Here is a 21,576-nt window from a genome sequence, read left to right as displayed (position 1 = left end):
AATCTGCTGAAATAATGATGAAGGTGTAACCGAAAGCCGATAGGACTGGTTACAAGCCTGAATGTAATATTAAAGATGAAAGGTCATACATGTTTATATTGTACATATGTTTCTGAGTAACAACAGGAGGGAATGTTAGGAGAAAATTGTTCTGTTACTCACAAACTAACGTGAGAAGCAAACCCACAATCTCCAAGGCTGGAATAGTTAGTTCCGGCCTCCCCCACCTGCGCACAACAGACCGTTGTTTTGTATTCCTCCTTACAAACTGTTATCACTTTCCCATGAACAGGGACTGCCCCTGCTCAGCTATGTTGTACATAAGCTTCTGCTATAAATAAAGGAAGAAGGAACTGTTCAGCGCGACTCTGTCATAGCGACGTGTGTGCGCTGTGCAGGGTGCCCTTTGTACAAAGTAAGATTCTGTGTCTGACTTCTTTGTTGTTCTCTACACAGGTCGAGTGATAATCTGTAGGATTCTCCCGACATGAACCCAGTGTACAAACACACGGTGGCAAAAATCAAGCAGTGGCAGCAGGCATGTGGGCAACGGAGATATGGGCTTTGTTAGACTGCACAATGCAAAAATAAAGCACAAACAGGTTACTTCAAAATAAGCAGCAGTCAATTATGCAGATCAACAAAGATCGCTGATTGAAAATAAATAAATCAATGCATTTGGGAAATCAGCACCAACCGAGTTGGTTATGCTTACATTGGTGGAAGCCAGCATGTTCTCGGGGTCAATGAGTGTCCTGAGAAGACCCATCAGCTGGACAGCCCCTCCTAACTCTGGGTCAGAGTCGCAAATCATCTGCTTGATCACGACATTAATCAGCAGAACATCCTGGAACATATACAAAGAGAAAATACAGTCAACACAATGCAGTTTTGGTCCAATGGTGCATTCAGATTGAACAAAAAATTAACAAAAACTTTGCATGACACATGAAAGGAAACCTAATCGTACTGGAAAAAGCATTATTTCAAAGAACGTGGATTCCCTGAACAACTGCCTGAACCTTATCTTTTGGGTATAGAAGTGAAAGCAGTAAAAACCAGGCCTTAATAAAAAACTAGTGGATCAACTCCACTTCTAAACAAGCTCAGCAAGCTGTCTGTCAGTGATCAAAATGTTGATTATGATGATAATAATACATGTCTGTGTGCCATACATACATACATACATACATGTTACATTCCATCATGTCTCAATGGTTGAGGAATAGTGACTGTGTGTTGCAATGACTAATGGCTTTTCCCACTGAACAGGAAACACCTACAGTAAAATCAAAGCTGAAACCAGTGATTGGGTGAGTCATCAAATGAGCTACAAATGTCAGACAGATGTTTGACATCAAGCTTATTAAAAACAAACTGTTGAATTACTGCTTCAGATACAAGACATGATTGTTCCTAAATGTAGCTAATTTAGTTCGTGGGGGCTTCTTCCGATCCAGAAATTCTTTCAAGACATTTTCCACTGTTTCCCTGCCAGTTGTGGGTCTCTTGTCCATCTACTTTTTATTTCCCATCAGACACACACGAGACTGCAGTAAAGCAAACTGCTCACATTCATGCAGCATAACCATCACAATCAAATATTTAGGGTTCACTTCAATTATGAAGAGCACAGGGAGGAGTACTGCTCTAAAATTCATTTATGCTAAAAAAAAAAAAAAAAAAAAAGTGTTCAAAATTAATACAGCAATGACATAAAAACCAGCATTAGGGACTTGATAGAAAGGTATGTATCATGCAGCAGCACAAGTATAGACCAACCCGTGCTATACACAATTTCATTAAATATGGAGTTTCATAAATTGAATCCTGGTTTAAAAAACTACGGCCTCGTATCTCAAAAGCGCAAGCTTGCATGTTTATGGTGATGTTTAGATGCTTACGTCGTCTGTCTGCTGTGGCTCCTGCATGACAAACTCCCTGACCATGGAGGGGCTGAATTCCACCAGGTAAGAGAAGATGTCGGTAGCTGCTGCCCTCACATGCAGGTCATCCATTCCCTGAACAGGAGAAAAACCCAGTTGACAACACAGAGGGACAATTATACACACAATTTAGCATTCATGACACAACAAGAAAGGCGTGTTAAACCAAAGAAGTGTTTTATTACAACCAACTTAGAAGTTGGCATTCATGCAATTACAGGAACGTACCATGACTATTTCAAGAGCAGGTAAAATGCCTAGATTCGCCAGAGTTTTGAAGAAAGCGTCCCTGTTTTGCGGCTGCAACGTTTGTGAAAATGCACAAAATTCCTTGACAAAGTTCACCTGGGAAGCAGAGAGAAAAACAAAAGAACAGATCGGTCAGTTTTTTTAAGCTTTTTTTTTTTAAAGTTGAATAAATGACAACTGCATGTATGGACCAATAAATGTAAGTTTGTAAATGTTCAATGAAGAATGTTGTCAAAGGTGTTGTAAAACAAGCCAACAGACTGAGTTGATTCACAACAAAATCAGAACAGAAACTCCTGCTGAAAAGTCAGTGAATATTTGAACCATATGACCACATACAATAGAATCAATTCATACAACAAAACCATTTCACTCTCACAGCAATGGAAAATCAACTTCACAAAAGCGTCAGACCTTTCCATTTTGCCAGAAAAAAATGCTACCACAACATCTGCATGGAGATTTTTATAATTATCTGACTTACAAGCTCTCTCCTTTTACTGTCCTCTGTGGCTTCGTCTGTGAGCTGTGCAAAGACCTCGGTTAGGAACTTCTCATCCTCCTGCGGCACAGTCAAAACAGGGTTAGACAATCATAACTATGAAGACATAATAGACCAAAATATGAAGACAAACAAAAGAGGAATAAAAAAAACCTAATCTTTAGTCTCAGTCTGTATTCAAGTTTTGCTGCTACAAAAATCAAAAGAATTATTCCAACAACACAGATCAACCAGTGATTCATAAGAGACGTACACACAAATACAGACATTTGGACTGCCAAGTACTGTGTACATCAAGAAAAGAATAGTGTGGTACAACACATGCATCACATCAGTTCTAGATTAAAATCCATTTACAAGCATTACAATTGATCGTAACACATTCACTGATTAACCTTTCAAAGATGTTCTTAATTGGTCAATAAACTTTTTAAAGAACAGACACACAGATCTTTCACTTGTGGACAAACACAAACTTAAGTCTTTTGTTTGGCCATATACATTGTTTATACTGGCAGATCACTATAATCCTTAAACATTTAAATCTGTTTGGAATTTACATTTGAGATTTCCACATGATTTGACATTTCATATTTCCCAATAAAAATCAATACATTTGGGGAGAGGAAAGTCAGCTACTCATTTATCATCAAGTATGATTTATTTTGTTTATTTAAGAAAAAACTGGCTGACCAAAAACTGGAACCCACTAACAATGAAACCTGGTCAGGAAAATTCATTAGACAAAGGTTTGCTGATAAGTGTACCTTCTAAATAATCTGGTTTGGCTCCTTACCTGCAGCATACTGACAATCTCCACTTTGTTGAAGAAGATAAAGGACGTGAGTGTGGACAGGAAGTTCTCTTCAAAGACCGATGGTGTGGGCAGGATGATGTCCTGGATGTACTGCACCCGGTAGGTCTGGTGGATCTTCTGCCGCAGCTCAGAGTCCGTGATGGGGATCACCTCCTTAAACTTTGCCGTCTTGGTCAAGAATTCCCGATGTCTTTTCGGCTGAACCAGAGCTGGGTCATACTCAAGGCAACCGACCACATCCATGATACAGTCGTCAGAGAACATCACCTCAAAGAGGGCCGCTTTGTTGAGGAACAACACACCCCGGACAATCTCATAGAGGTGATGTAGGCCTTCCCTGTTGTCCAGGTTCTCACATACTCTGAAGAGACCCAGGAGTTTCTTGATGTAGCCCTCGCTCATCAGGGCCAGGGCAAGTTTTTCCCTCCGGATGGGCGAAGACAGGACCGAGGTAACCAGGTCAGCGATTTCCTCCAGTCTGCTTAGCTCACAAGGGGGGAGTTCCACCAGGTGGCTTGTCTCTGGAATCTCCTCAAAGCGCTCCTCCTCTGACTCATCGATGGGGTCCTGGGTGATGTCCAGAGCGGGGTCCTTACCTTGAACCTAAGCAATACATTGTTGGTAGTTATTAAATCAATATTCAAGCTAGAAGTACCAGTTAACTGCCTGTTGCCCCTTGTGGTAGGGTCAATAAAATGGCAGCACCACCAGTTTGTGGGTTTGACATTACCTGGCAAATCTTTTCCCAGATCTCATCGCAGCCAGCCTTCTCCTGAAAACTTAGGGCGAGGTCATAGTTATCTGCTTCTGACCAGACGATCAGTGTGTCCTGAAAGGAAAAGAAAAAAACAACATAAAACTAGACGCAAAGAGACGCTCATCTCATCTACTGGGTGCACGCGCATGGTTGCATTCAGCCCCACACAAAGGTTACATACTGAAGACATGCTTCAAAGTAGTGAGGTCTCACCTATGAGCGCATCCAAGCTCTCATGCCTGTGAATGTATACATTAACCTGGAAATAATCACTTTAAAATTGATTAATGTGATTGTTACGTCTACAATATACAAGGAAAACATTTAGCCCAGTTCTTTTTTTTTTTTTTTTGCATCATCATTTAATATTGACTGTTAAAATGATGCAATTATAATCAGTCAGTGTCACCTGCCGCTTAATCCTTTCCTAGGTTTGCAACTGGACCAGACAGTAGATCCAATGGTGTGCCCGTCATGTTTGTCCAGCAACAAGTCTCAAACCAGTGCTTAATCAATCAGTTTGCACGTGTATGCATTTTATAACTAATCAATACATACCTGTTGTTTCTGATATGCAGTATTCGGGCTTATCTTCGACTCCAACAATAGCGATCCTGAAACACAAGAGATGAGTGTAAATTAACTTCGTAACTAACTTTTGAGCCAGTGAGGAGGAGGAGGAGGAGGAGGAGGGGTAAACAAACTACCACCAATCATTGAGGGATAAATAACAATTAATCTACATTGCGATATGCAGATAGATACATGCAAAAACAAAAAAACTGAATAAAACAATGTTGCATAAAATCAAAGTTGGGATTTACTGCTATCCTAATCAAATACTATTAATGTTATGTGATCTGGGTATGAGAAAGTAAGATCTCACTATAAAAAAAAAGAGCAATGTCAAGTTTGTACGTTGAAAACTAGACTTTGAGGGCCCCCATGCTACTGACGTCACGTCGTCAGTCTGCTAGCAGCACGTATTCAATAAACTACATTTTATTACAACGCTGCGTGTCCCGACAGTTTGAAATCGACGGTTTGAAGCGTTGAATATACGTGTTAAGAAATAAATAAAAAAAAAAAAAAGAGTCTCCTGAATTAACCAAAGCAGAAGAGCCCAACTTGAAACGTCGGCTAACGTTAGCATGCTAATACTAGCCGTCGTAACGCACCCGCGGCTAAGCTAACGAGCTAACTCACCGTCCGACTCGGCCCGAACCAACAACGAGATCCCCCTCAGACGTTCAACAAACGTAGACGTAACGTGTCCGGTGCCCCGGTCGTCCCACTGCCGGTCTTCATTCAACGTGTAGACTTTAACTCGCCGCCGAGTGTCCGACATGGTTTTTATCGAGTCGGGAGCTCAGCGGGCTAGCCGGCCGCTAACGGAGCTATCGCCTCCACCCCCGTCTTAGCGTTCTCCTCCAAACTTAAGTTTCCACCCGCATGTTATAAAAAAACAACAACATGGACGTCCACTATTTCGTAAACACATTACGTTCGCGACGTGGGACAGGTTCAACGAGGAGGCCTGATATTTAACAGTGTATATATATATATATATATATATTTAAAAAAAAAAAAAAAAAAAAAAAATCCACAGAGAACACTACAACTCCAACGGCCTCCTTTGCTAACGTCCACAGACCGCCATCTTGTAATCCGATCTTGTGTTCTTTTTCTTCTTCGACGTCAATCAAGCGCGAACCGCCGCGGGGTCTCCTCCTCCGGGCGGTATCGTCCAATGGCAGACCCGCAGCGCCAGCAGCTCAGCGCGCCCTCTATGGGCGAGGAAAGTGATAGCAGCAGCAGCAGCAGTAGCAGCAGCTACCTGCAGATGTAGGTTAGGTAGTTGCTTTATTAATCCCCGAGGGGAAATTTTGTCGCTACAGCAGCATACAGAAGCAATAAGATAATAATAGAATCATAGAAAAGCAATAAAATAGCAGTAAAAAATATTAAATATAAATATAAAATGCATAGTATATACATGTAGACATGATGAACGGATGTAATTAAAACAGATGCTTATTATTTAGTTACATTTTAATTCATGGTAATTACAATACAAAATTATATCTTAAAACCAACGTGTCTTTGCAACATAACATAATAAATTGTTTGAAATAATTAAAATAGAAAAATAACAATTATTCACTTTTCTTTTTTTTGTATATATAGATCAGGAACAGATAGTTTTACATTAAGCATTTTACAACACTTCACAATGGGACATAAGCCAAACAGATGCATAAATGTTTTTTTTTTTGTACAAATATTGAGAATCTATTTTGATATTAGATTTAGATTAGATTAGACTTTATTAATCCCACAGTGGGGAAATGTACTTGTCACAGCAGCATAGAGAAGACAAAACAAAAAAAGTGTACATAATATGAACAAATTTACAAATACTTATGAAATATAGGAAATAAGGTAGATAAAAAATAATTATTTTAGAAAAAAATAAAATAAGAGCAATGAATTAAACACATGCAGACTATACACACAAAAAACAAATAAAATAAAAATATGTCTCAAGCCTATAAAAAAAAAAAAAAAAGACACCCCATGCTGCAGTAAGCTCTGCAAGGCTTACACGCAACCTTCTCTGCCCAAAGTAGCCCAGGGTGAGTCTTAAATCAGCTAATCATGTTTCACACAGTATTGGACAGCATCTCCAAATTCCCCAGCCTCTATAAATTCTCAATGCACATGAAATTGTCTGCATCAATGAAATGTAATTTGGTGCATATTTCCTGAATTATATTTGGTGTTGTACAGAGAGTTAGGGTTTAAATTCAGAGCGCTAAATGCAGTTACAGTTCCACAAGAAAAACACTTCCATGTTCTATCATATAAAACATTAATAAGGCACCAGATCTGGATAGGGTGTGACACAGCAGCTCCTAACATGAGTATTTCCCTCTTTCCTGAGTCTCAGACCCTGCACGTCTCATTAGATTGTTTTTTTTAGGAGCCCACTGGCTGAACCCTGCCAGTGTGAAGCAGTAGTCTTCTTGGAACATGACTGGTGAGGAGGTCCTATTGATTGCCCCCCCGCCCCCAATTGTCTGCTCCAGGGCGGATGGAAGATGTCTGAAAACTTTAAATTGTGGAGCACTGAATGGACACTGGTTGCTAAAAGGGGCCCCAACGTTCAGGTTTCCCAGCAAAAAAAAAAAAAAAAAACAGGTACAACTGAAAACTATCTCATCTTTAATTTATTGTTTTTCAATAAATGTAGGACTATATTTAATTGTATTTCCTTTATTCTTCATCCTATCCTTGTTTTAATCAATTTTTTATTTGTACATATGCGTACAATTTGTTTAAAGTTCAATTCTTTGTTGACATTTTTGAACAAAATATGGCATTTAAACATTGTACTAGAGTCAAGTTGTTCTTTATGTGTGCACATTTTGCTTTGAAGAAACAGTTGTGAATCTTACACCATAAAGCAATAAGCACTTGCTTTATTTACAGATGACACATATACTATAAGTGCAACACTACAAAGGAAAAAAAAATAATAATAACACTTCTCTTGTGCACTTCTGATCTTGCTCCTGGCAGCATAGAGACACACTGCTACAACAGATCCTGAATATGGACGCTTCATAGCACAAGATGCAGTATTATCACACATGTTGTGCTGTGATGACAGAAACCAAAAGAAAAAACAATCCTTGACTGCTTGATGCAGTCAGAAATCAAAAAGGACACATAAAAATACAACACATGTACAATGTTTAAACATGTTGGCTTCCTCTTCATTATCATCCGTCTCTCAGTTTGTGCAGAGTTTCCGAGGCACAACGCGAGCAGGACTCTGTGATTTGTCACTTCCACACTCACCGAGCCGAGTAACCTTCCTCATGTATGTTTTTTTTGTCATGACCAGATCTGATGCTTTTGGTTTTGGCAGATTTCACAGCACGACTCCTTTGTAGAAAAATGTTTTCAGTTTCAATCTGCTTTCCGAAACCAAAACTTAGACCTGTGTGGTGTCATGTTATGTCATGTCACGATTCGGTGCTGTTTGTGTGGCTGTTGCTTAAACCCATGGAGATGCTCTGTTTGTCACTCAGCATCTTGACGACAGTTGCAGCGGGAGACTGGAGCACCTTCCGCGAAAGCCTCATTCTGCCGTCTGTTGGGTCCCGCCCAAAGTACTTGACCTGTTGGCAGAACACCATTTAGAGGCAAGCAGCTCCGAATGTGAACACAGGAGGCTACTTCTGACAACACCGTCTGCACTCACAGACACATACCTGTATCTCCTGTCCCACCTCTAAACCCAGAGCACTTGGGTGTTTGATCTGAAAGAGGAAAATATAAAGCAGTGATCTTTGGGTGGAGATGTTCTACTATGTATTGTCAAACACTCATAAAAACATGGACACAGTGTAGGGAGGAACATCTACTGACCCGTTTGTGGTCCAGCTGCGAGTTGTGCAGCAGGACGGCACTCATGTTGGGGTAAAGTTTCACCATCACACCAATGTCCCTGAATCAGAGGAGGAAAAGCCCAGAGGAACTGTATGAAGGCTAAAAGGTCTTATTCATATATAGATCTATTTATCAGTGTTGTGAAATGATAATTAGATCATGTTTATAAGTAAGTAATGTGATATATTAGCTTACCTTATTTCTGTGATGGTGGCGGTGTAGATGGCACCAAACTCCAGCTGCAGTTCCTGCTGCAAAACGAAAACACAGAAATACAGATTGACGTTTATGCATGTACTGTATGAATATATTTATCCTATACGTTGGTATTTCATAAATTTACTCATTCATGATCATTTGTGATGAGATAAAGAGTGAAGAGCAGTGAACCCTTTAAGTGGTGGAGACTCACGTCATCTTTGCAGATCTCACTGATGAATTCCTGGGCTTCGTTCATGGCTCCTGGCGTCGGAGCGAACACAGAAAACGTCTCCTCGTCCACCTGACTTATTGTCACACCTGAGGAATGAAAATATAAAGTGTCTACGTTCTCCTCGACAGTTTGTGTCGTGCAGAAGAGACTGTGCTTCCTGTTCAACCCCACATATCATCGACAAAGACGTCACAGGTGAGGTTGCCTGCTTGATTCAGACTTGAACATCACCTGTTTGAGCTTGAAGCCTGCGAAGGTTGTAACCTCCCGGACCGACGAAGCGAGCTCGCCTCGACACCGGCACCCGCACATTTTCTGCACACAGAATTAAACTCGCATCAGAACACAACATGTTCACAAGGGTCCGAAGATATCCCTTCCTTCTTTAAATACAAATATTTACCTATATTTAAACACAAAACCTACCAACAACAGGTCCGTTCTCTTTCCGGCTCTCTCTGGGTTTTACGATACATTTGTTCATGATGCCCAAGATTTCCCTCTTTGCCACTGAAATATAAAAAAAACAATAAAACAAAGGCCATCAAACCACCACAAAATGCAGTCCTTTTAATCTCGAGTGTAAAATATTACGTCCTTGGATTACCTGTGGCCTGTTGGATCGCCTCCATGACGATCCTCAGAGGCAGCCCGGGGATCTTCACATCAGCCTGCAGGTTGAATATAAGGTGAGGAAAGAAACTGCAGTGAGTATTGAGATATGACTGATTTCCTGTTAGCACCAGTCAAGCACAAACCACCACTCATCTTTGGCAGACAGACCATGAAGGACATGGACAATTTAGAAATCTTTGAGATTTAATCATTGACAAACAGTCTTTCAAGCCAAACAATGTTGTTTTCCAAGCTGCGTCCAGTTTGGCTGGTTGTCACAATGATTCAACACAGAGTTGTGTTAGTTTATTATAATAAAGAAAGTAAGCCTAAATGTATTTACCACAAAGACTAAATTCAATTAAAACACTAAATCTGTACTGGTCTCTTCTTGAATGTTTTACACAACACAGAATAAAATACATTTACACTGAAACACTAACAGATGGAGTATTTCCTTAAAAATGAAATCTTTTCAGGAATATTCATTTCATTTTCATCCCTTTCAAGTCACAGAGACATAAAGACACACCGTACCTGTAAAGCAGTGATACCCTTGTTTGTTCCTGCCAATTTAAAATCCATGTCTCCAAGGTAATCCTCTATTCCCTTTAAAGAAAAGAACTTTTAGCTCATAACCAACATCTCATAATTAAACAGGAGAGGATTTAAATACACTCTTTCTTTTACCTTTATTAATAAACAATTGGTAATCAATAAGTCACAGATGTACAGTATTTACCAGAATATCTGTTAGTAATCTGTAGTCTTCTATCTCAGCAGGTGTCTCTGGTTTGGCCTTGGAGATGAGGCCGATGGCTACACCCGCCACAGCAGAAGAGATGGGCACACCTGCCAACAGACACATTAGCTTCATATTATCACATCAAATATCATTATGTTGATAGAAACACTGAAGCAAAAACATCTATCCAGTCTCAGCTACCAGTCTTTAAATAGTTATGTCTCTTTGGTTTAACTTTCATCATAGGAAGTGATCAAAATGCCTTTTTGATATAATATGTAAATATTATTTGCAATTTTTAGTTTTATGGTTTGTTGAGTATTTGTGAAATGGACAGAAGCCTTATATTGCTAATGCCAACCCTGAAAATGTCATTAAATTTACTAATAAAATAGCTTTCAAATTTCAATTGGAAAACACATGATTTTTACTCGGTACTTCTGAAAATGTACGTTTTTCAATCCACTATAGTATTGACTGTTTTATCAAAAAAGGATCATTTAATTCCAACTCGAGTACCTGCATCCATAAGAGCAAGGCTGCCTCCACATGCTGAAGCCATTGAAGAGGATCCTGAGAGGAGGTAAAGAGGTGATAATAATTAAGGGAAGAAAAAGAAAAAAAAGAGCAAAATGCAATCAGACATGACGTAACGTCAAGTTTCTGTCTCAGACAATGGACACATTTCCAGTTTTTCCACATTAAAAACTGCATCGCTCGACTCACCGTTGGACTCCAGCACCTCAGCTGTGACCCTGATGGTGAAAGGGAAGTCTTTAGGAATGACTGGTCTCAGAGACTTCTCAGCCAGAGCTCCTGCAAATAAACAAACAAAAAGGCCGTTTGAAAAAAAGTCTCTTGAGGGGAAGCAGCAGCCGACAGACTGGATACAAGCAGAGGATGGAAGATGTAAACAAACCGTGTCCGAGCTCTCTCCTGTTGAGGCCTCCCATCTTTCCAATCTCATTGGTTGCATATGGAGGGAACTGAAAATAAAGGCGGACGTTAGAGTCGGAGTCACACATCTAATAATAATTAAAAAAAACATTTACAAAAATTACAACAGGATTTTACTCACTTCATAATGAAGCATGAAGTTTTTGTCTTTGATGCCACTGCAGAAAGAAAATGAGTAGAAGACCTGTGTTAAACTGTTTTATTGAGTTGTCTTCATATAATTTAGGCTGAGTTTGCCAAAAAGGACAGTTCTCTGAGAGCCATCGTATTCATATTTGACAGGAAAGTAGTCAAGATTATATTATAATGTCAACAGTATAAAGAACAGTTTTTCTCCTGCTCTGATTTCACATGTTTAAACTTAACATATTGCCGAAGATCAAAGGTTGAAACACCGGCACATTTACAGTGATGAGTATTATCATGATTATTGAACACAGCCTCTACAAAAACATAAACAATTGAACTTTACCTTAAAGCTGTGGTGATAATATCTGCTTTGATACTGGACTCCAGGGAATCAAATGTGACGCCGCACAGCACCTACAGGAAGTAAAGGAGAATGAGGTTAAAACACTGTAACAAACATTTTAATGCAACAGACATGTACTGTATCTTGACTATGGAATGAAAGAGTCAGCTGTCTTCCTCCACCCTGCAATATTTTGTCTTTTAGAGTTGTAGAAAACAGCATCAAACATCTGTCTATGAAAGAACATCGACTACGGTGACGTCCTCTTTTACAAAACTCATTTTTCGAGTTAACGTTTGATACTTCGGCGTTATGCTCTTTTCATACCTGCGTTTGTCCTCTCTGAAACAGAGCCGAGCCGTGAAGAGGCTTAAAGAGGTCGACGTCGCAAGAAATGTTCCTCAAAGCAGTCAGCTCCCTCCCGTCACACCTGAACACACGAAGAAGAAAACAAGGAGTCTTTGCTTCATTCATAAACCCAAATGGTGCGTCAGGAGAATAGACATTCACCACAGACTGTGCTCACCTCTTGTACTCATTAAGCACTAAACTGCGGAAGATTTCTTTGCTCACGGTGTTGAAGGATTCAATGACTTCAAAGGGCTCAGCCTGGGGGAACTTTTCTACACGTGAAAGACATCAAACGACACCGTTCAGCCGATTGTATTGAAATGTAAATATGTGACTTAGTGAAGGGGATTGCAGCATGAAAAGACCTTTTAGGTCCACTTCTGTTTCTAGTCGAATTTTGTTGATCACTTCATCCCTGGAAATCTAAGAGAAGATTACGATAAGATTATTACTGTTACTGAGGAAGAGAAAGGGTCATCTTCATACATTAACACAAAGAAGAGAAACTTTGGCGATTTGAATTTAAATTAAATATACAACAGAGTCAGAGAACTGAATACTTAACTAAGATGGGATCAAAATGATTACAGGAGGCACAGAGAGAAAGCTAAGAAACACATATAACTTTACCTTATCGTGAGTGTAGTCAGTGAAAACAGCATAGATGCTCTCAGAAGATATTCTGAAACACAAGGGAAGAAAAGGTCACTACCGACATCTATAACAACTTGAATCCTAGTTTTGTCACTTCGTTTTTCAAAATTATGCTCAGATATCCCTTCATTAAGTAAATTCCCATTCCTGAAAGTTGTTTTGTTTTATTCTGGATATTACATCTAAAGGCAGCGCTTGCTGCTTTTATTCCCCGCACATACCACCTTCATCACTCCTAACTTACAGAAAATTAGGGGTCTTACTTCCGAACGTGCTCCACCATGTCGGCCGGCGCCGAGAACATCTTAACCGGCGTGCGCTTGGTGACCTTCTGCTCTCGCGCCAGCTGCTGGATGGCCAGTATGATCTGTGTGGTGTGTTTCACTGCCACCTTCACCGCGTGGCAGAAGTCCTGCTGCAGCACGTTCTCAGCCGACGCCTCGATCATCACTGGCAGACACAAGAGATGTATGATGCGATCGTGAGACAGGCAGAGGAAGAGACGCTGATTAATAACCTGTGATGCTGAAAATTGTAGCTGCTGAGCGTATTTGGGACGATGACGTCTAAAGTTCAGCAATTTACAGAATATCTGAGCATGCTTGAGCTTTGCTGATCATCCCACATGATATTGTGACTGAAAGAAGTAGAAATGCAATAAAACCAGGATAATGAGTCTCATCACATGATTAAACTGCCTGGCAACAAGGTTTAAAACAATTTCAGTGGCTGGTTTAGAAATAATAATACTAAATATTGTTAGATAGAGTTCATGGTGTCATTACACGGTAAATAATTGAATTTTTTCCCCTTCTTGAAGAATTATTACAACATAAGACATCAAAGTTACATTTCCCACTTCTGTAATAATTTGTACAATAAACATCCATTCCTCTAAAGGTGTTCATAGCAGCAGGTTTTTGGGAGAATCTTTAGCGGCTCGGCTTGAAACCTAAACTTTGAGCAGCTGCAAACAGCAGATGTTCTGCTGGAGGTGTTACAGTGATTGTCGACTTACCCACTTGACTGCTGGGAGCTCCAGCCACAATCATGTTGAGGCTGCTGGAAGCCATCTGTGCTCTGGTGGGGTTGACCAGCAGCTCTCCGTTTAACATGCCCACACGCACAGCACCTGTAAGTGGAAGGTGGCACGCTCACTGAAGAGACTGCCTGGCGCAACTATGACGAAATATGGACGGAGCCTTTGTTGTGCTTCATTTTTATAGCATCAAATTTGTCGCAGTTGCAGCCGAGTTCAATAAGTTCAATAACGTCGGATGCTCTTCAAATTTGTTCTGGAATATTTCAAATCTCACTCTGTGCTGTTGATGAGAGTAAGTAGAAATAATGAATAGAAATTCTCCCAAATGTCTCTCGTTCAGAAAGATCAAGGTTTTTTCCTTTTACAGGTGTACAGCTGTTACTAAATTTGATGGCGTTCTTTCAGGGGCAAATATTAAAATTGTTCTTTGACTTGAGGGGTTACATTTTTTAAATTTTTTTTTCATATTTCAGGGGTTGAAACCTATCAAACAAGGGAAAACTATGATATAAAGTCGTTAAATCAAAACTAAATTTGCGTTCCTCACCTATGGGTCCATTCCAGGGGATGTCAGACAGGGCCAGAGCAGCAGAAGCTATAATGAAAGACAATATCATTTTATCCGAGGATTTAAAAAAAAAAAAAAAACTGATGCTCTATGGAGTACATGGTGGCTGTGATTTAGATTTACCTGCATTAATAGCCAGCACATCTGGATCATTGACACCATCAACCGCGAGCAGGTTACAAAGGATCTTCAGAAGACATAAGCAGACGTACAAAGAGTTTTAGACTAGATACCAATTAATATCCTCTTTGTTCAGATAAATAATGCAACACTATCACAGCAAAATGGTGAAAACAGTTTCAAACTGAACTGACCTGAGTGTCATAAAAGTAACCGGCAGGGAAAAGTGGCCTAATTGACCGATCTGAGCGACGGAGACATGAGACAGTCAGTTACAGAACAACATCAGCACACAGATGTGAGACGGCGGAAGTTCACACGCTCTCATTAACTCACCAATGAGTCTGCTGGTGAGGATCTCGTTGTCGGTGGTTCCCAGCTCTCGCCTCAGGTAGTTGGTGGGGATTCGACCTGCAGCAGCCGCCTTCTGTCGGTAGTCCACCTGTCAGTCAAAGTGGATATTCTGACATGAACAACAAAGTCAATACACACGTTCTTAAGTTTTACTGTTGGAGAACGTACCACAAGCGGCATGAACTGAGACGGAGAAGGTTTGGTTTTGCTCACAGCGGTCACCATCACAGAGGTTTCTCCCAGCTACAGGCGGGGAAAAGATATACGTCAGATAATGTATTTTACACTATATCAACTGATTTTGGTAGATTATACTATTCATTTCTAACGTGTTGCAGTGCTGCTGATATACCTAACAGTCATATCATGTAAAGCCAAGATTTACAAATCAGAGGGCTTTAGAATCTATACAACATGAGTGGAACTAAAAGAATAACACACTCATTGATTTCTCAATTGACATAAAAAATAATCTGCAACTACTTTCTTTTCTTTTTTTTTAAGCAAAAATAGCAGGAAAAAAAAGCAGAATATTGCAGATTTCATCATCACCAAAGGGGAGATTTGCTGTTTTATATATATATATATATCTTATTGTAAAGAGAATAACAAATAAAGTAAAATATTTTTAGTTAGAGCCTTAAAGGAAAAGGTTAAAAAAATAAATAAAAAGAAGCAACATAAAAATGTTAAGTATGGAAAGTGCAATAAAGAAAACGACAATGTGGATGAAAGAAGAGCACCTCTGGAGAAACATTGCACATTACGCTGTACCTGTACTTACCTGTGCTACAGCAGATCCATCAGCAAATCTGGCAAACCTCCCTGAAGAGATTTCAAGTTTCCTACAAGAAACAACAACAAACCACAGAGTCTCAGATCCTGACCCGCAGCAGGTGTTCACCGTGTTCAACCATGTGGACCGAAACCAGCGGCTGTCTGCAGAACGGAGGCCGAGAAAGTCAAACTCACTTCTCGCCCAGGTCCACTCCCACCGTCCGCGGGTTCGTGTGGCTGCTGTAAACGCTCCGGTGACTCAAACGGACGTGAAGGCGGGCAAACGAGCGGCCCAGTCTGAGCAAATATCTCATATTTAAAGACCGCGAAACAAAACAAACAATTATAAAAAATAATAATAATAAAAAAAAGGATGTCTGCGTACCGTCCGTGTCTTTACGGTGTATATGTGCGCGTGGGGGCTTCCATGATAGTTTATCACGTGTTACGGAATGACGTTCCGTGACCGTGTCTTCTGATTGGACCGACTGAATCGAGTGTGTCACATCAAAAGCGTCCTCCCAACCGATGTAAATCAGTTCCGCTTTATCTATTATACGAATGATCTATCTGTGAATAATTACAAGGAAATGTTTTAATGAGGAAAAAAAAAAAAACCCCAATGATATAGACTTTTTATTAACTGCAAGTGTTTTATTTAGCAAATTATTTCAAATTTGGATATGTGAAGGGAAAAAAAGGACCCTTTTTCTTTCTCTGGAAATGTTGGCCGAGCACTATTTTCACAAATGTGTAATTATACATATAACACTTCTATTTTTTTTTTTATATAATCTTTTTTTTAAAATTATTATTTTAAGAAAGCTCTACAAAGTTCCAAATATATTCATAAAAATATAACTTTTTGGATTTCTGAAAAGACCTCGATTTTAATTATTTATGTAGGTATGTATGTACATGTTTTCTTAATTATTATTTATTTGATTTGATAATTACCAGAACATGTTTTATTTCTTATTCTGTGCCTTTTTATGGTTATCCTGTTTTATAAGTTATTGTTTTCTGTACTGTATAAACTGTAGTTAAATAATTGTTGAGTTACAAAAAGTAAAACAAATCTACTTCACAAATTCTATGGGTTGATGACTCAATTAACATTGTTATATTTTTGTCGCATTGAGACCGAAATGTGCAATTTAAAATTGTGACCACTAGGTGTCAAGATTGTACAGATAACCTTAAGATAATAATTACTTTATACCAAAGAAACTGAACAGCCACTGCCTTTAGATTGTACATGCACATCACGGTAGAAATCAATGTGGGGTTTTTTTCATAATTTTTGCTGATATTTTGTTTTTGCTCAATCAGCCAAAGACCACTTTGTTGTCATACACCACTGAAACATTAAGACACTTTCAATTGAATTTCACAGCAGGTAAGAAATGATCAAAAGTAGCTTTTGCTCCTTTAAGTGTTGCTGAAATAATGTAGCTTCAAGCAGCCAGTCCAGTCGCCTGCCCGTGTATCCGTCTGTAAATAACTGACCTTGCAGATCAGACAGTCAGTCTGGAAGTTAGTTTACGAGCACAAAGCCCTCCAGTCAGTCAGTGAGCCAGCTCAATAACAGTGGGGCTGCTGCAGTTGTTATGGCAACAGATGAGTGTTAACAGCATCTCCAACACTCTCCAGATTACTTTGACGCAATAAACACACACACACACACACACACACACACACACACACACACACACACACACACACACACACACACACACACACACACACACACACACACACACACACACACACACACACTCCAGCTAATTGCAGGGGAGAATTCGCTCAAGCACACAGTGAAACACACAGGAGCACATTCCCATTACTAATAATGTTTCTACCAGTATTATCTTGTTTCCATGGCTCTGGGACACACTGAGATCTCATTAATACCAAGCAGAGCCGTGGTCTATTAGTGTGTAATGGACCAGGCAGTGTTTTACGGTGAACTACGAGGCTCATAAACAGCTCAGTGGAGGATGCTGTGCTGCTTGGTCTTCAAAGAGGCTTTACTTTTCAGAGAATATTGCAAACGTAAATGTCCATGGACAAACATACAGTTCTGTCAATTGTCAATCTATATCCATTCTTAAACCACCAAGTAGTCATTTTACGACCTCTGGGACCCTTTCAATGATTTGGATCAGCTCTGTAGAGATAAAACGTCGATACAGTTTGACTAATTGATGATTGTAGTTGATGAGATATGTGTAATGACGAGGCAAAATTCACCACACACTACAGAACGCAAAATTAAACCTGCTTGAACAGACTTTCACTTATTTGTATATGTTCAGTGTGTGTGTGTGTGTGTGTATGCTATGTGTGTGTGTGTGTGTGTGTGTGTGTGTGTATGCTTCGATGACTTTAGGACTGAAAGGGTTTAAGTGATTTTATGATTTTCATGCTGTCGTGTTTCAGGAGGTGACAACAGGACCGGCTGCTTGAGCTCTGCAATGATCTCCGTTATACACACATGAACACCCACGCATGCCGATTCCACGGGATTTTCAGCAGGGGTGTGAACTGAGTTTTTTTTTTTATGGGTCCTTGGCAACCAGACGTGGACCTGGCTGTGTCCTTAAAGGGAGATTATCTCTCACCCTAAACATCCATGGAACAGACTTTTCTCACGTGTAAACCTGAAATCCATATTTATTGTATCTCCTTTAGCTTCATTGCACGGAAAAGACTGCAGCATTTAGTTTCCTCCTTTTACTTTTCTCTTCTATCAGTGAAAATAGTAATTGATCAGATTGATATGGACATGCATAAGCTTGAATGAACCACCGTGTAGACAGCTCTTGGCTACTTGAACCGGTGAGGCATAATTTTCTTTGTCACAAGCGTGATAATTACATTATAGCACAGGGCAAGGTGCCACGTAATGACGTTCCACTCTCTCAGATCAAAGTCGAGCAGAACTGAAGCTGTTGGAAAAGCTTCTTGCTTGGCCAGCGGGATACAGAAAAAGTGGTGATGAGATCCTTTTCTTAAGTAAAAGTACCAAACTGTAAAAATACATCACTAGAAAAGCCCTGAATTGAAAATGTTCCTAAGGTAGAAGTAAAATGGTATACAATCACAAAAATGTAAATATAAAAGTTATAAAATGGCCTCTGTGTGTGTCTAAAACCATCATAAATTATGTCATGAGTATTTTTGATAAAAAATGTAAGCAGCATTTTACTGTTGTACTTGAATCAATTAGAGCTATTTTTTAACTATCTTATACAGGGTGTGAACTACTTACTTTCACTGTGGGTTAATCTATTGATTACTTTCTCATTGATTTTACTGATTGATTGGTATGTAAAAATATAGAGAATTGTGAGCAAAGCCACCACCATTGAATCACCATTATTGAGACAATATTAACACCCTCCCACTGTTTAATTTTGTTAACCTAAGAATGATTGAAGGATTAATCCTCACATTTTAGAGGCTGAAGTTGTGAAAGGTTTGGCAGTTTTGCATGAAATGGCTGAAATGAAAAAAGAAATTAGAAATAGAAATGCATTTCAACTCTATTATTATACATGTTATGCAGTTTCATCGATAAGCATCACATTTTATCAGATCGTCAAAGTAAATTTCTTTAGTTTTGGGAGGATTGAATCACATAGGCAACTTTAACAACAGTTCCCCTTATGGTAGATAAAAACATATTTATACTGGGCCAATATAGGCCCTACCTATTGTGGTACATCAGGTATTATTAGAAAAATCAAAAGAAATCCAGCTCTCATTTACAGATCAGTAGCATGTTAGCTTTGTCAGTCAGTTTATTGAGTGCGTGTGTGTGTAGACTGTCTCAATATGAATGATGATTCATAGATGGGTGGATGTCTAAGCCTGAAGGATACACAATAGAGAAGCTGATGCGTTGCTAATCAATCAGACCAGGGTTCATTGATTAATTAATAACATGGATAAAATATGAGATAAAAATTTAGAAAATGGGTATTTTTTTTTCAATCCCTGTATTGATAATACCGTCATGGGTCATGTTTTCTACAACAGTTATAATAAACCTAAATTCACTTTTATGTTTAAACATGAAACAAAAACCCACACCGAGAATAATCTTCACAGATTCATTAAAAAATATCCTGCCAAAATCAGTGTTAATTAGATTTTTGTGATAAAGTGTAACTAAATTGTTCCATTTAAGCTCTGATCCCTGCATTCCTAAATATTGGCTCTCTGCAGTGTTGTTGAGCTCAAAAGCCTCTCAAACTGAGGACACAGAGATTTAAAGGCTGGAGGCCTCGACTGCAAAGAGCTGAACACGTTTTGGTCTGCAGCCACTAATGCGCAGTCATTAAGGCTCATCTTGAGACTATCAGACTCTGCTGTGCTCATGGTGATCGAGATAAAGCAATAAAGCAGACAGAAACTAAATTTAGCAGCTTGGTGATGGAGTTGGGGGGCAAATTACATTGTAATCATTATAATGTAAGCTCTACGATAATATAATCTCTATGTGTCTATGAATAAAACACTTGATTTACACAAGCTAAGGTATGTATCAGCATCTTTAATATATTTGCAGGAGGTAGAAGGTCAAGACACACATCCTCACTGCCCTGTAATGTTATGCAATTAGTATTTGACCATGCCACAGGGGGTCTCATTCGTTTGAACTGGAGATGGGAGAGTTTGGCATTGATTTCCTTTGACAGCGCTACCGGATGGAGACGAACAGTGTCAGGGAGGATGATCACTGACCTCCACTGCGAGGACAGAGGTCAGACCTTTCAATTATTTTGTTAATCCAGAAATGCTGGAGGAATGTTTGATGATCTGTGACGCGTGTAACAAAAGTGTTTTTTGTGCTGTTTTTTTCTCCCATGAGAACATACCTTATTATTATTATTATTGTGTTTGTGATGGTTCATTTTTAGGATACGGAGTCATCTCATCTAGGCATGTGCTGCAGGGTGCCTTAGATTCAGCCACCAAAAAGCTTGTGGTTATAGTTTAAAAATAAACTAGTGGACTCATCATCAAATGACCTCCGTCACATGAACTCTTCTTTGATGCTGCTCATTTGTGCGCGGGTACTTTTCACATCTCTGCGAGTCAAAGCGTGACACCGACACAGTATCCTCCAGTGGAATGACGGAGGTATATTACACGTGTGATATCAAGCTGCGACCACATGGTCCTCAACAGTTTTAAATTATTATGTGCTTGTGGCAGGTGATACTGGTTTGTTTGTTCAACACTGGAGGGATGAAGCCTAACGTTCGTAATGTCATGTTTTTGAGATTGTAATGCTCAGAGTAAAGGAAAGTATCAGAAAATGCTGTGTAGTTTTGACTTGTTTATGTGGCCTCAAAAGATTTAATACTCAGCTCTCTTTATCAACCTTCCAACCACCTTCATAGTCCTTTTACCGTATTTGGGGAGGTCATTACAGATTATATGTTACTTGAGGCGAGAGGAAATTCTACCCAGTATTAGTCAGCGCACCCTGTATTCAGGGCCACATGAGCAAGCCCAAATTGAAATGTTTGTGGTGACTTGTAAATTCCTGTGAAATAACTAACAGGAAACTGCGGCTGTTAAAAAAAAGAGGAGCTGTAGATCATCTGGTGGTTCAGAGAGAGCAGCGCTGCTTCGTAGTCGGTGAAGATTTTATCCCCGGGCTGGATTAATAAAAAAAAAAAAAAAAAAAAGAGGAGAAATGTTCATGTGTTTCCATGTGTATAGCCAAAAGAGGTGGTTTGTGG

General features: G+C 39.4%; 2 protein-coding genes across 2 annotated transcripts; both read right to left on the bottom strand.

Annotated features, from left to right (window-relative positions):
- Nucleotides 1–493: 493 nt before the first annotated feature.
- Nucleotides 494–5,991, bottom strand: LOC138628913 (serine/threonine-protein phosphatase 4 regulatory subunit 3). Its single transcript, XM_069712286.1, has 8 exons — nt 5,478–5,991; nt 4,830–4,885; nt 4,245–4,343; nt 3,494–4,117; nt 2,680–2,757; nt 2,175–2,291; nt 1,905–2,021; nt 494–847 (listed from the first exon to the last, which is right to left on the bottom strand). The coding sequence occupies exons 1-8, from the start codon at nt 5,617–5,619 to the stop codon at nt 638–640; spliced, it is 1,443 nt and encodes a 480-aa protein (XP_069568387.1). The 5' UTR covers nt 5,620–5,991; the 3' UTR covers nt 494–637.
- A 1,492-nt stretch (nt 5,992–7,483) lies between these two features.
- On the bottom strand, nt 7,484–16,240 carry pnpt1 (polyribonucleotide nucleotidyltransferase 1, mitochondrial). Its single transcript, XM_069712280.1, has 28 exons — nt 16,013–16,240; nt 15,825–15,885; nt 15,209–15,283; nt 15,023–15,128; nt 14,881–14,930; nt 14,690–14,753; nt 14,546–14,593; nt 13,975–14,088; nt 13,220–13,406; nt 12,933–12,984; nt 12,668–12,725; nt 12,478–12,574; nt 12,279–12,381; nt 11,952–12,022; nt 11,601–11,637; nt 11,442–11,508; nt 11,249–11,338; nt 11,042–11,095; nt 10,520–10,629; nt 10,315–10,386; nt 9,770–9,833; nt 9,589–9,672; nt 9,394–9,477; nt 9,142–9,248; nt 8,925–8,980; nt 8,709–8,787; nt 8,552–8,599; nt 7,484–8,458 (listed from the first exon to the last, which is right to left on the bottom strand). The coding sequence occupies exons 1-28, from the start codon at nt 16,129–16,131 to the stop codon at nt 8,303–8,305; spliced, it is 2,313 nt and encodes a 770-aa protein (XP_069568381.1). The 5' UTR covers nt 16,132–16,240; the 3' UTR covers nt 7,484–8,302.
- Between the last annotated feature and the right edge of the window lie 5,336 nt (nt 16,241–21,576).

Source organism: Brachyistius frenatus, unplaced genomic scaffold (assembly GCF_029030835.1).
Source record: "Brachyistius frenatus isolate BFR_SWC_R1_liver_20210118 unplaced genomic scaffold, ASM2903083v1 Contig_108, whole genome shotgun sequence".
Lineage (NCBI taxonomy): Eukaryota > Metazoa > Chordata > Actinopteri > Embiotocidae > Brachyistius > Brachyistius frenatus.
This window is presented reverse-complemented; position numbering and strand designations above follow the sequence as displayed.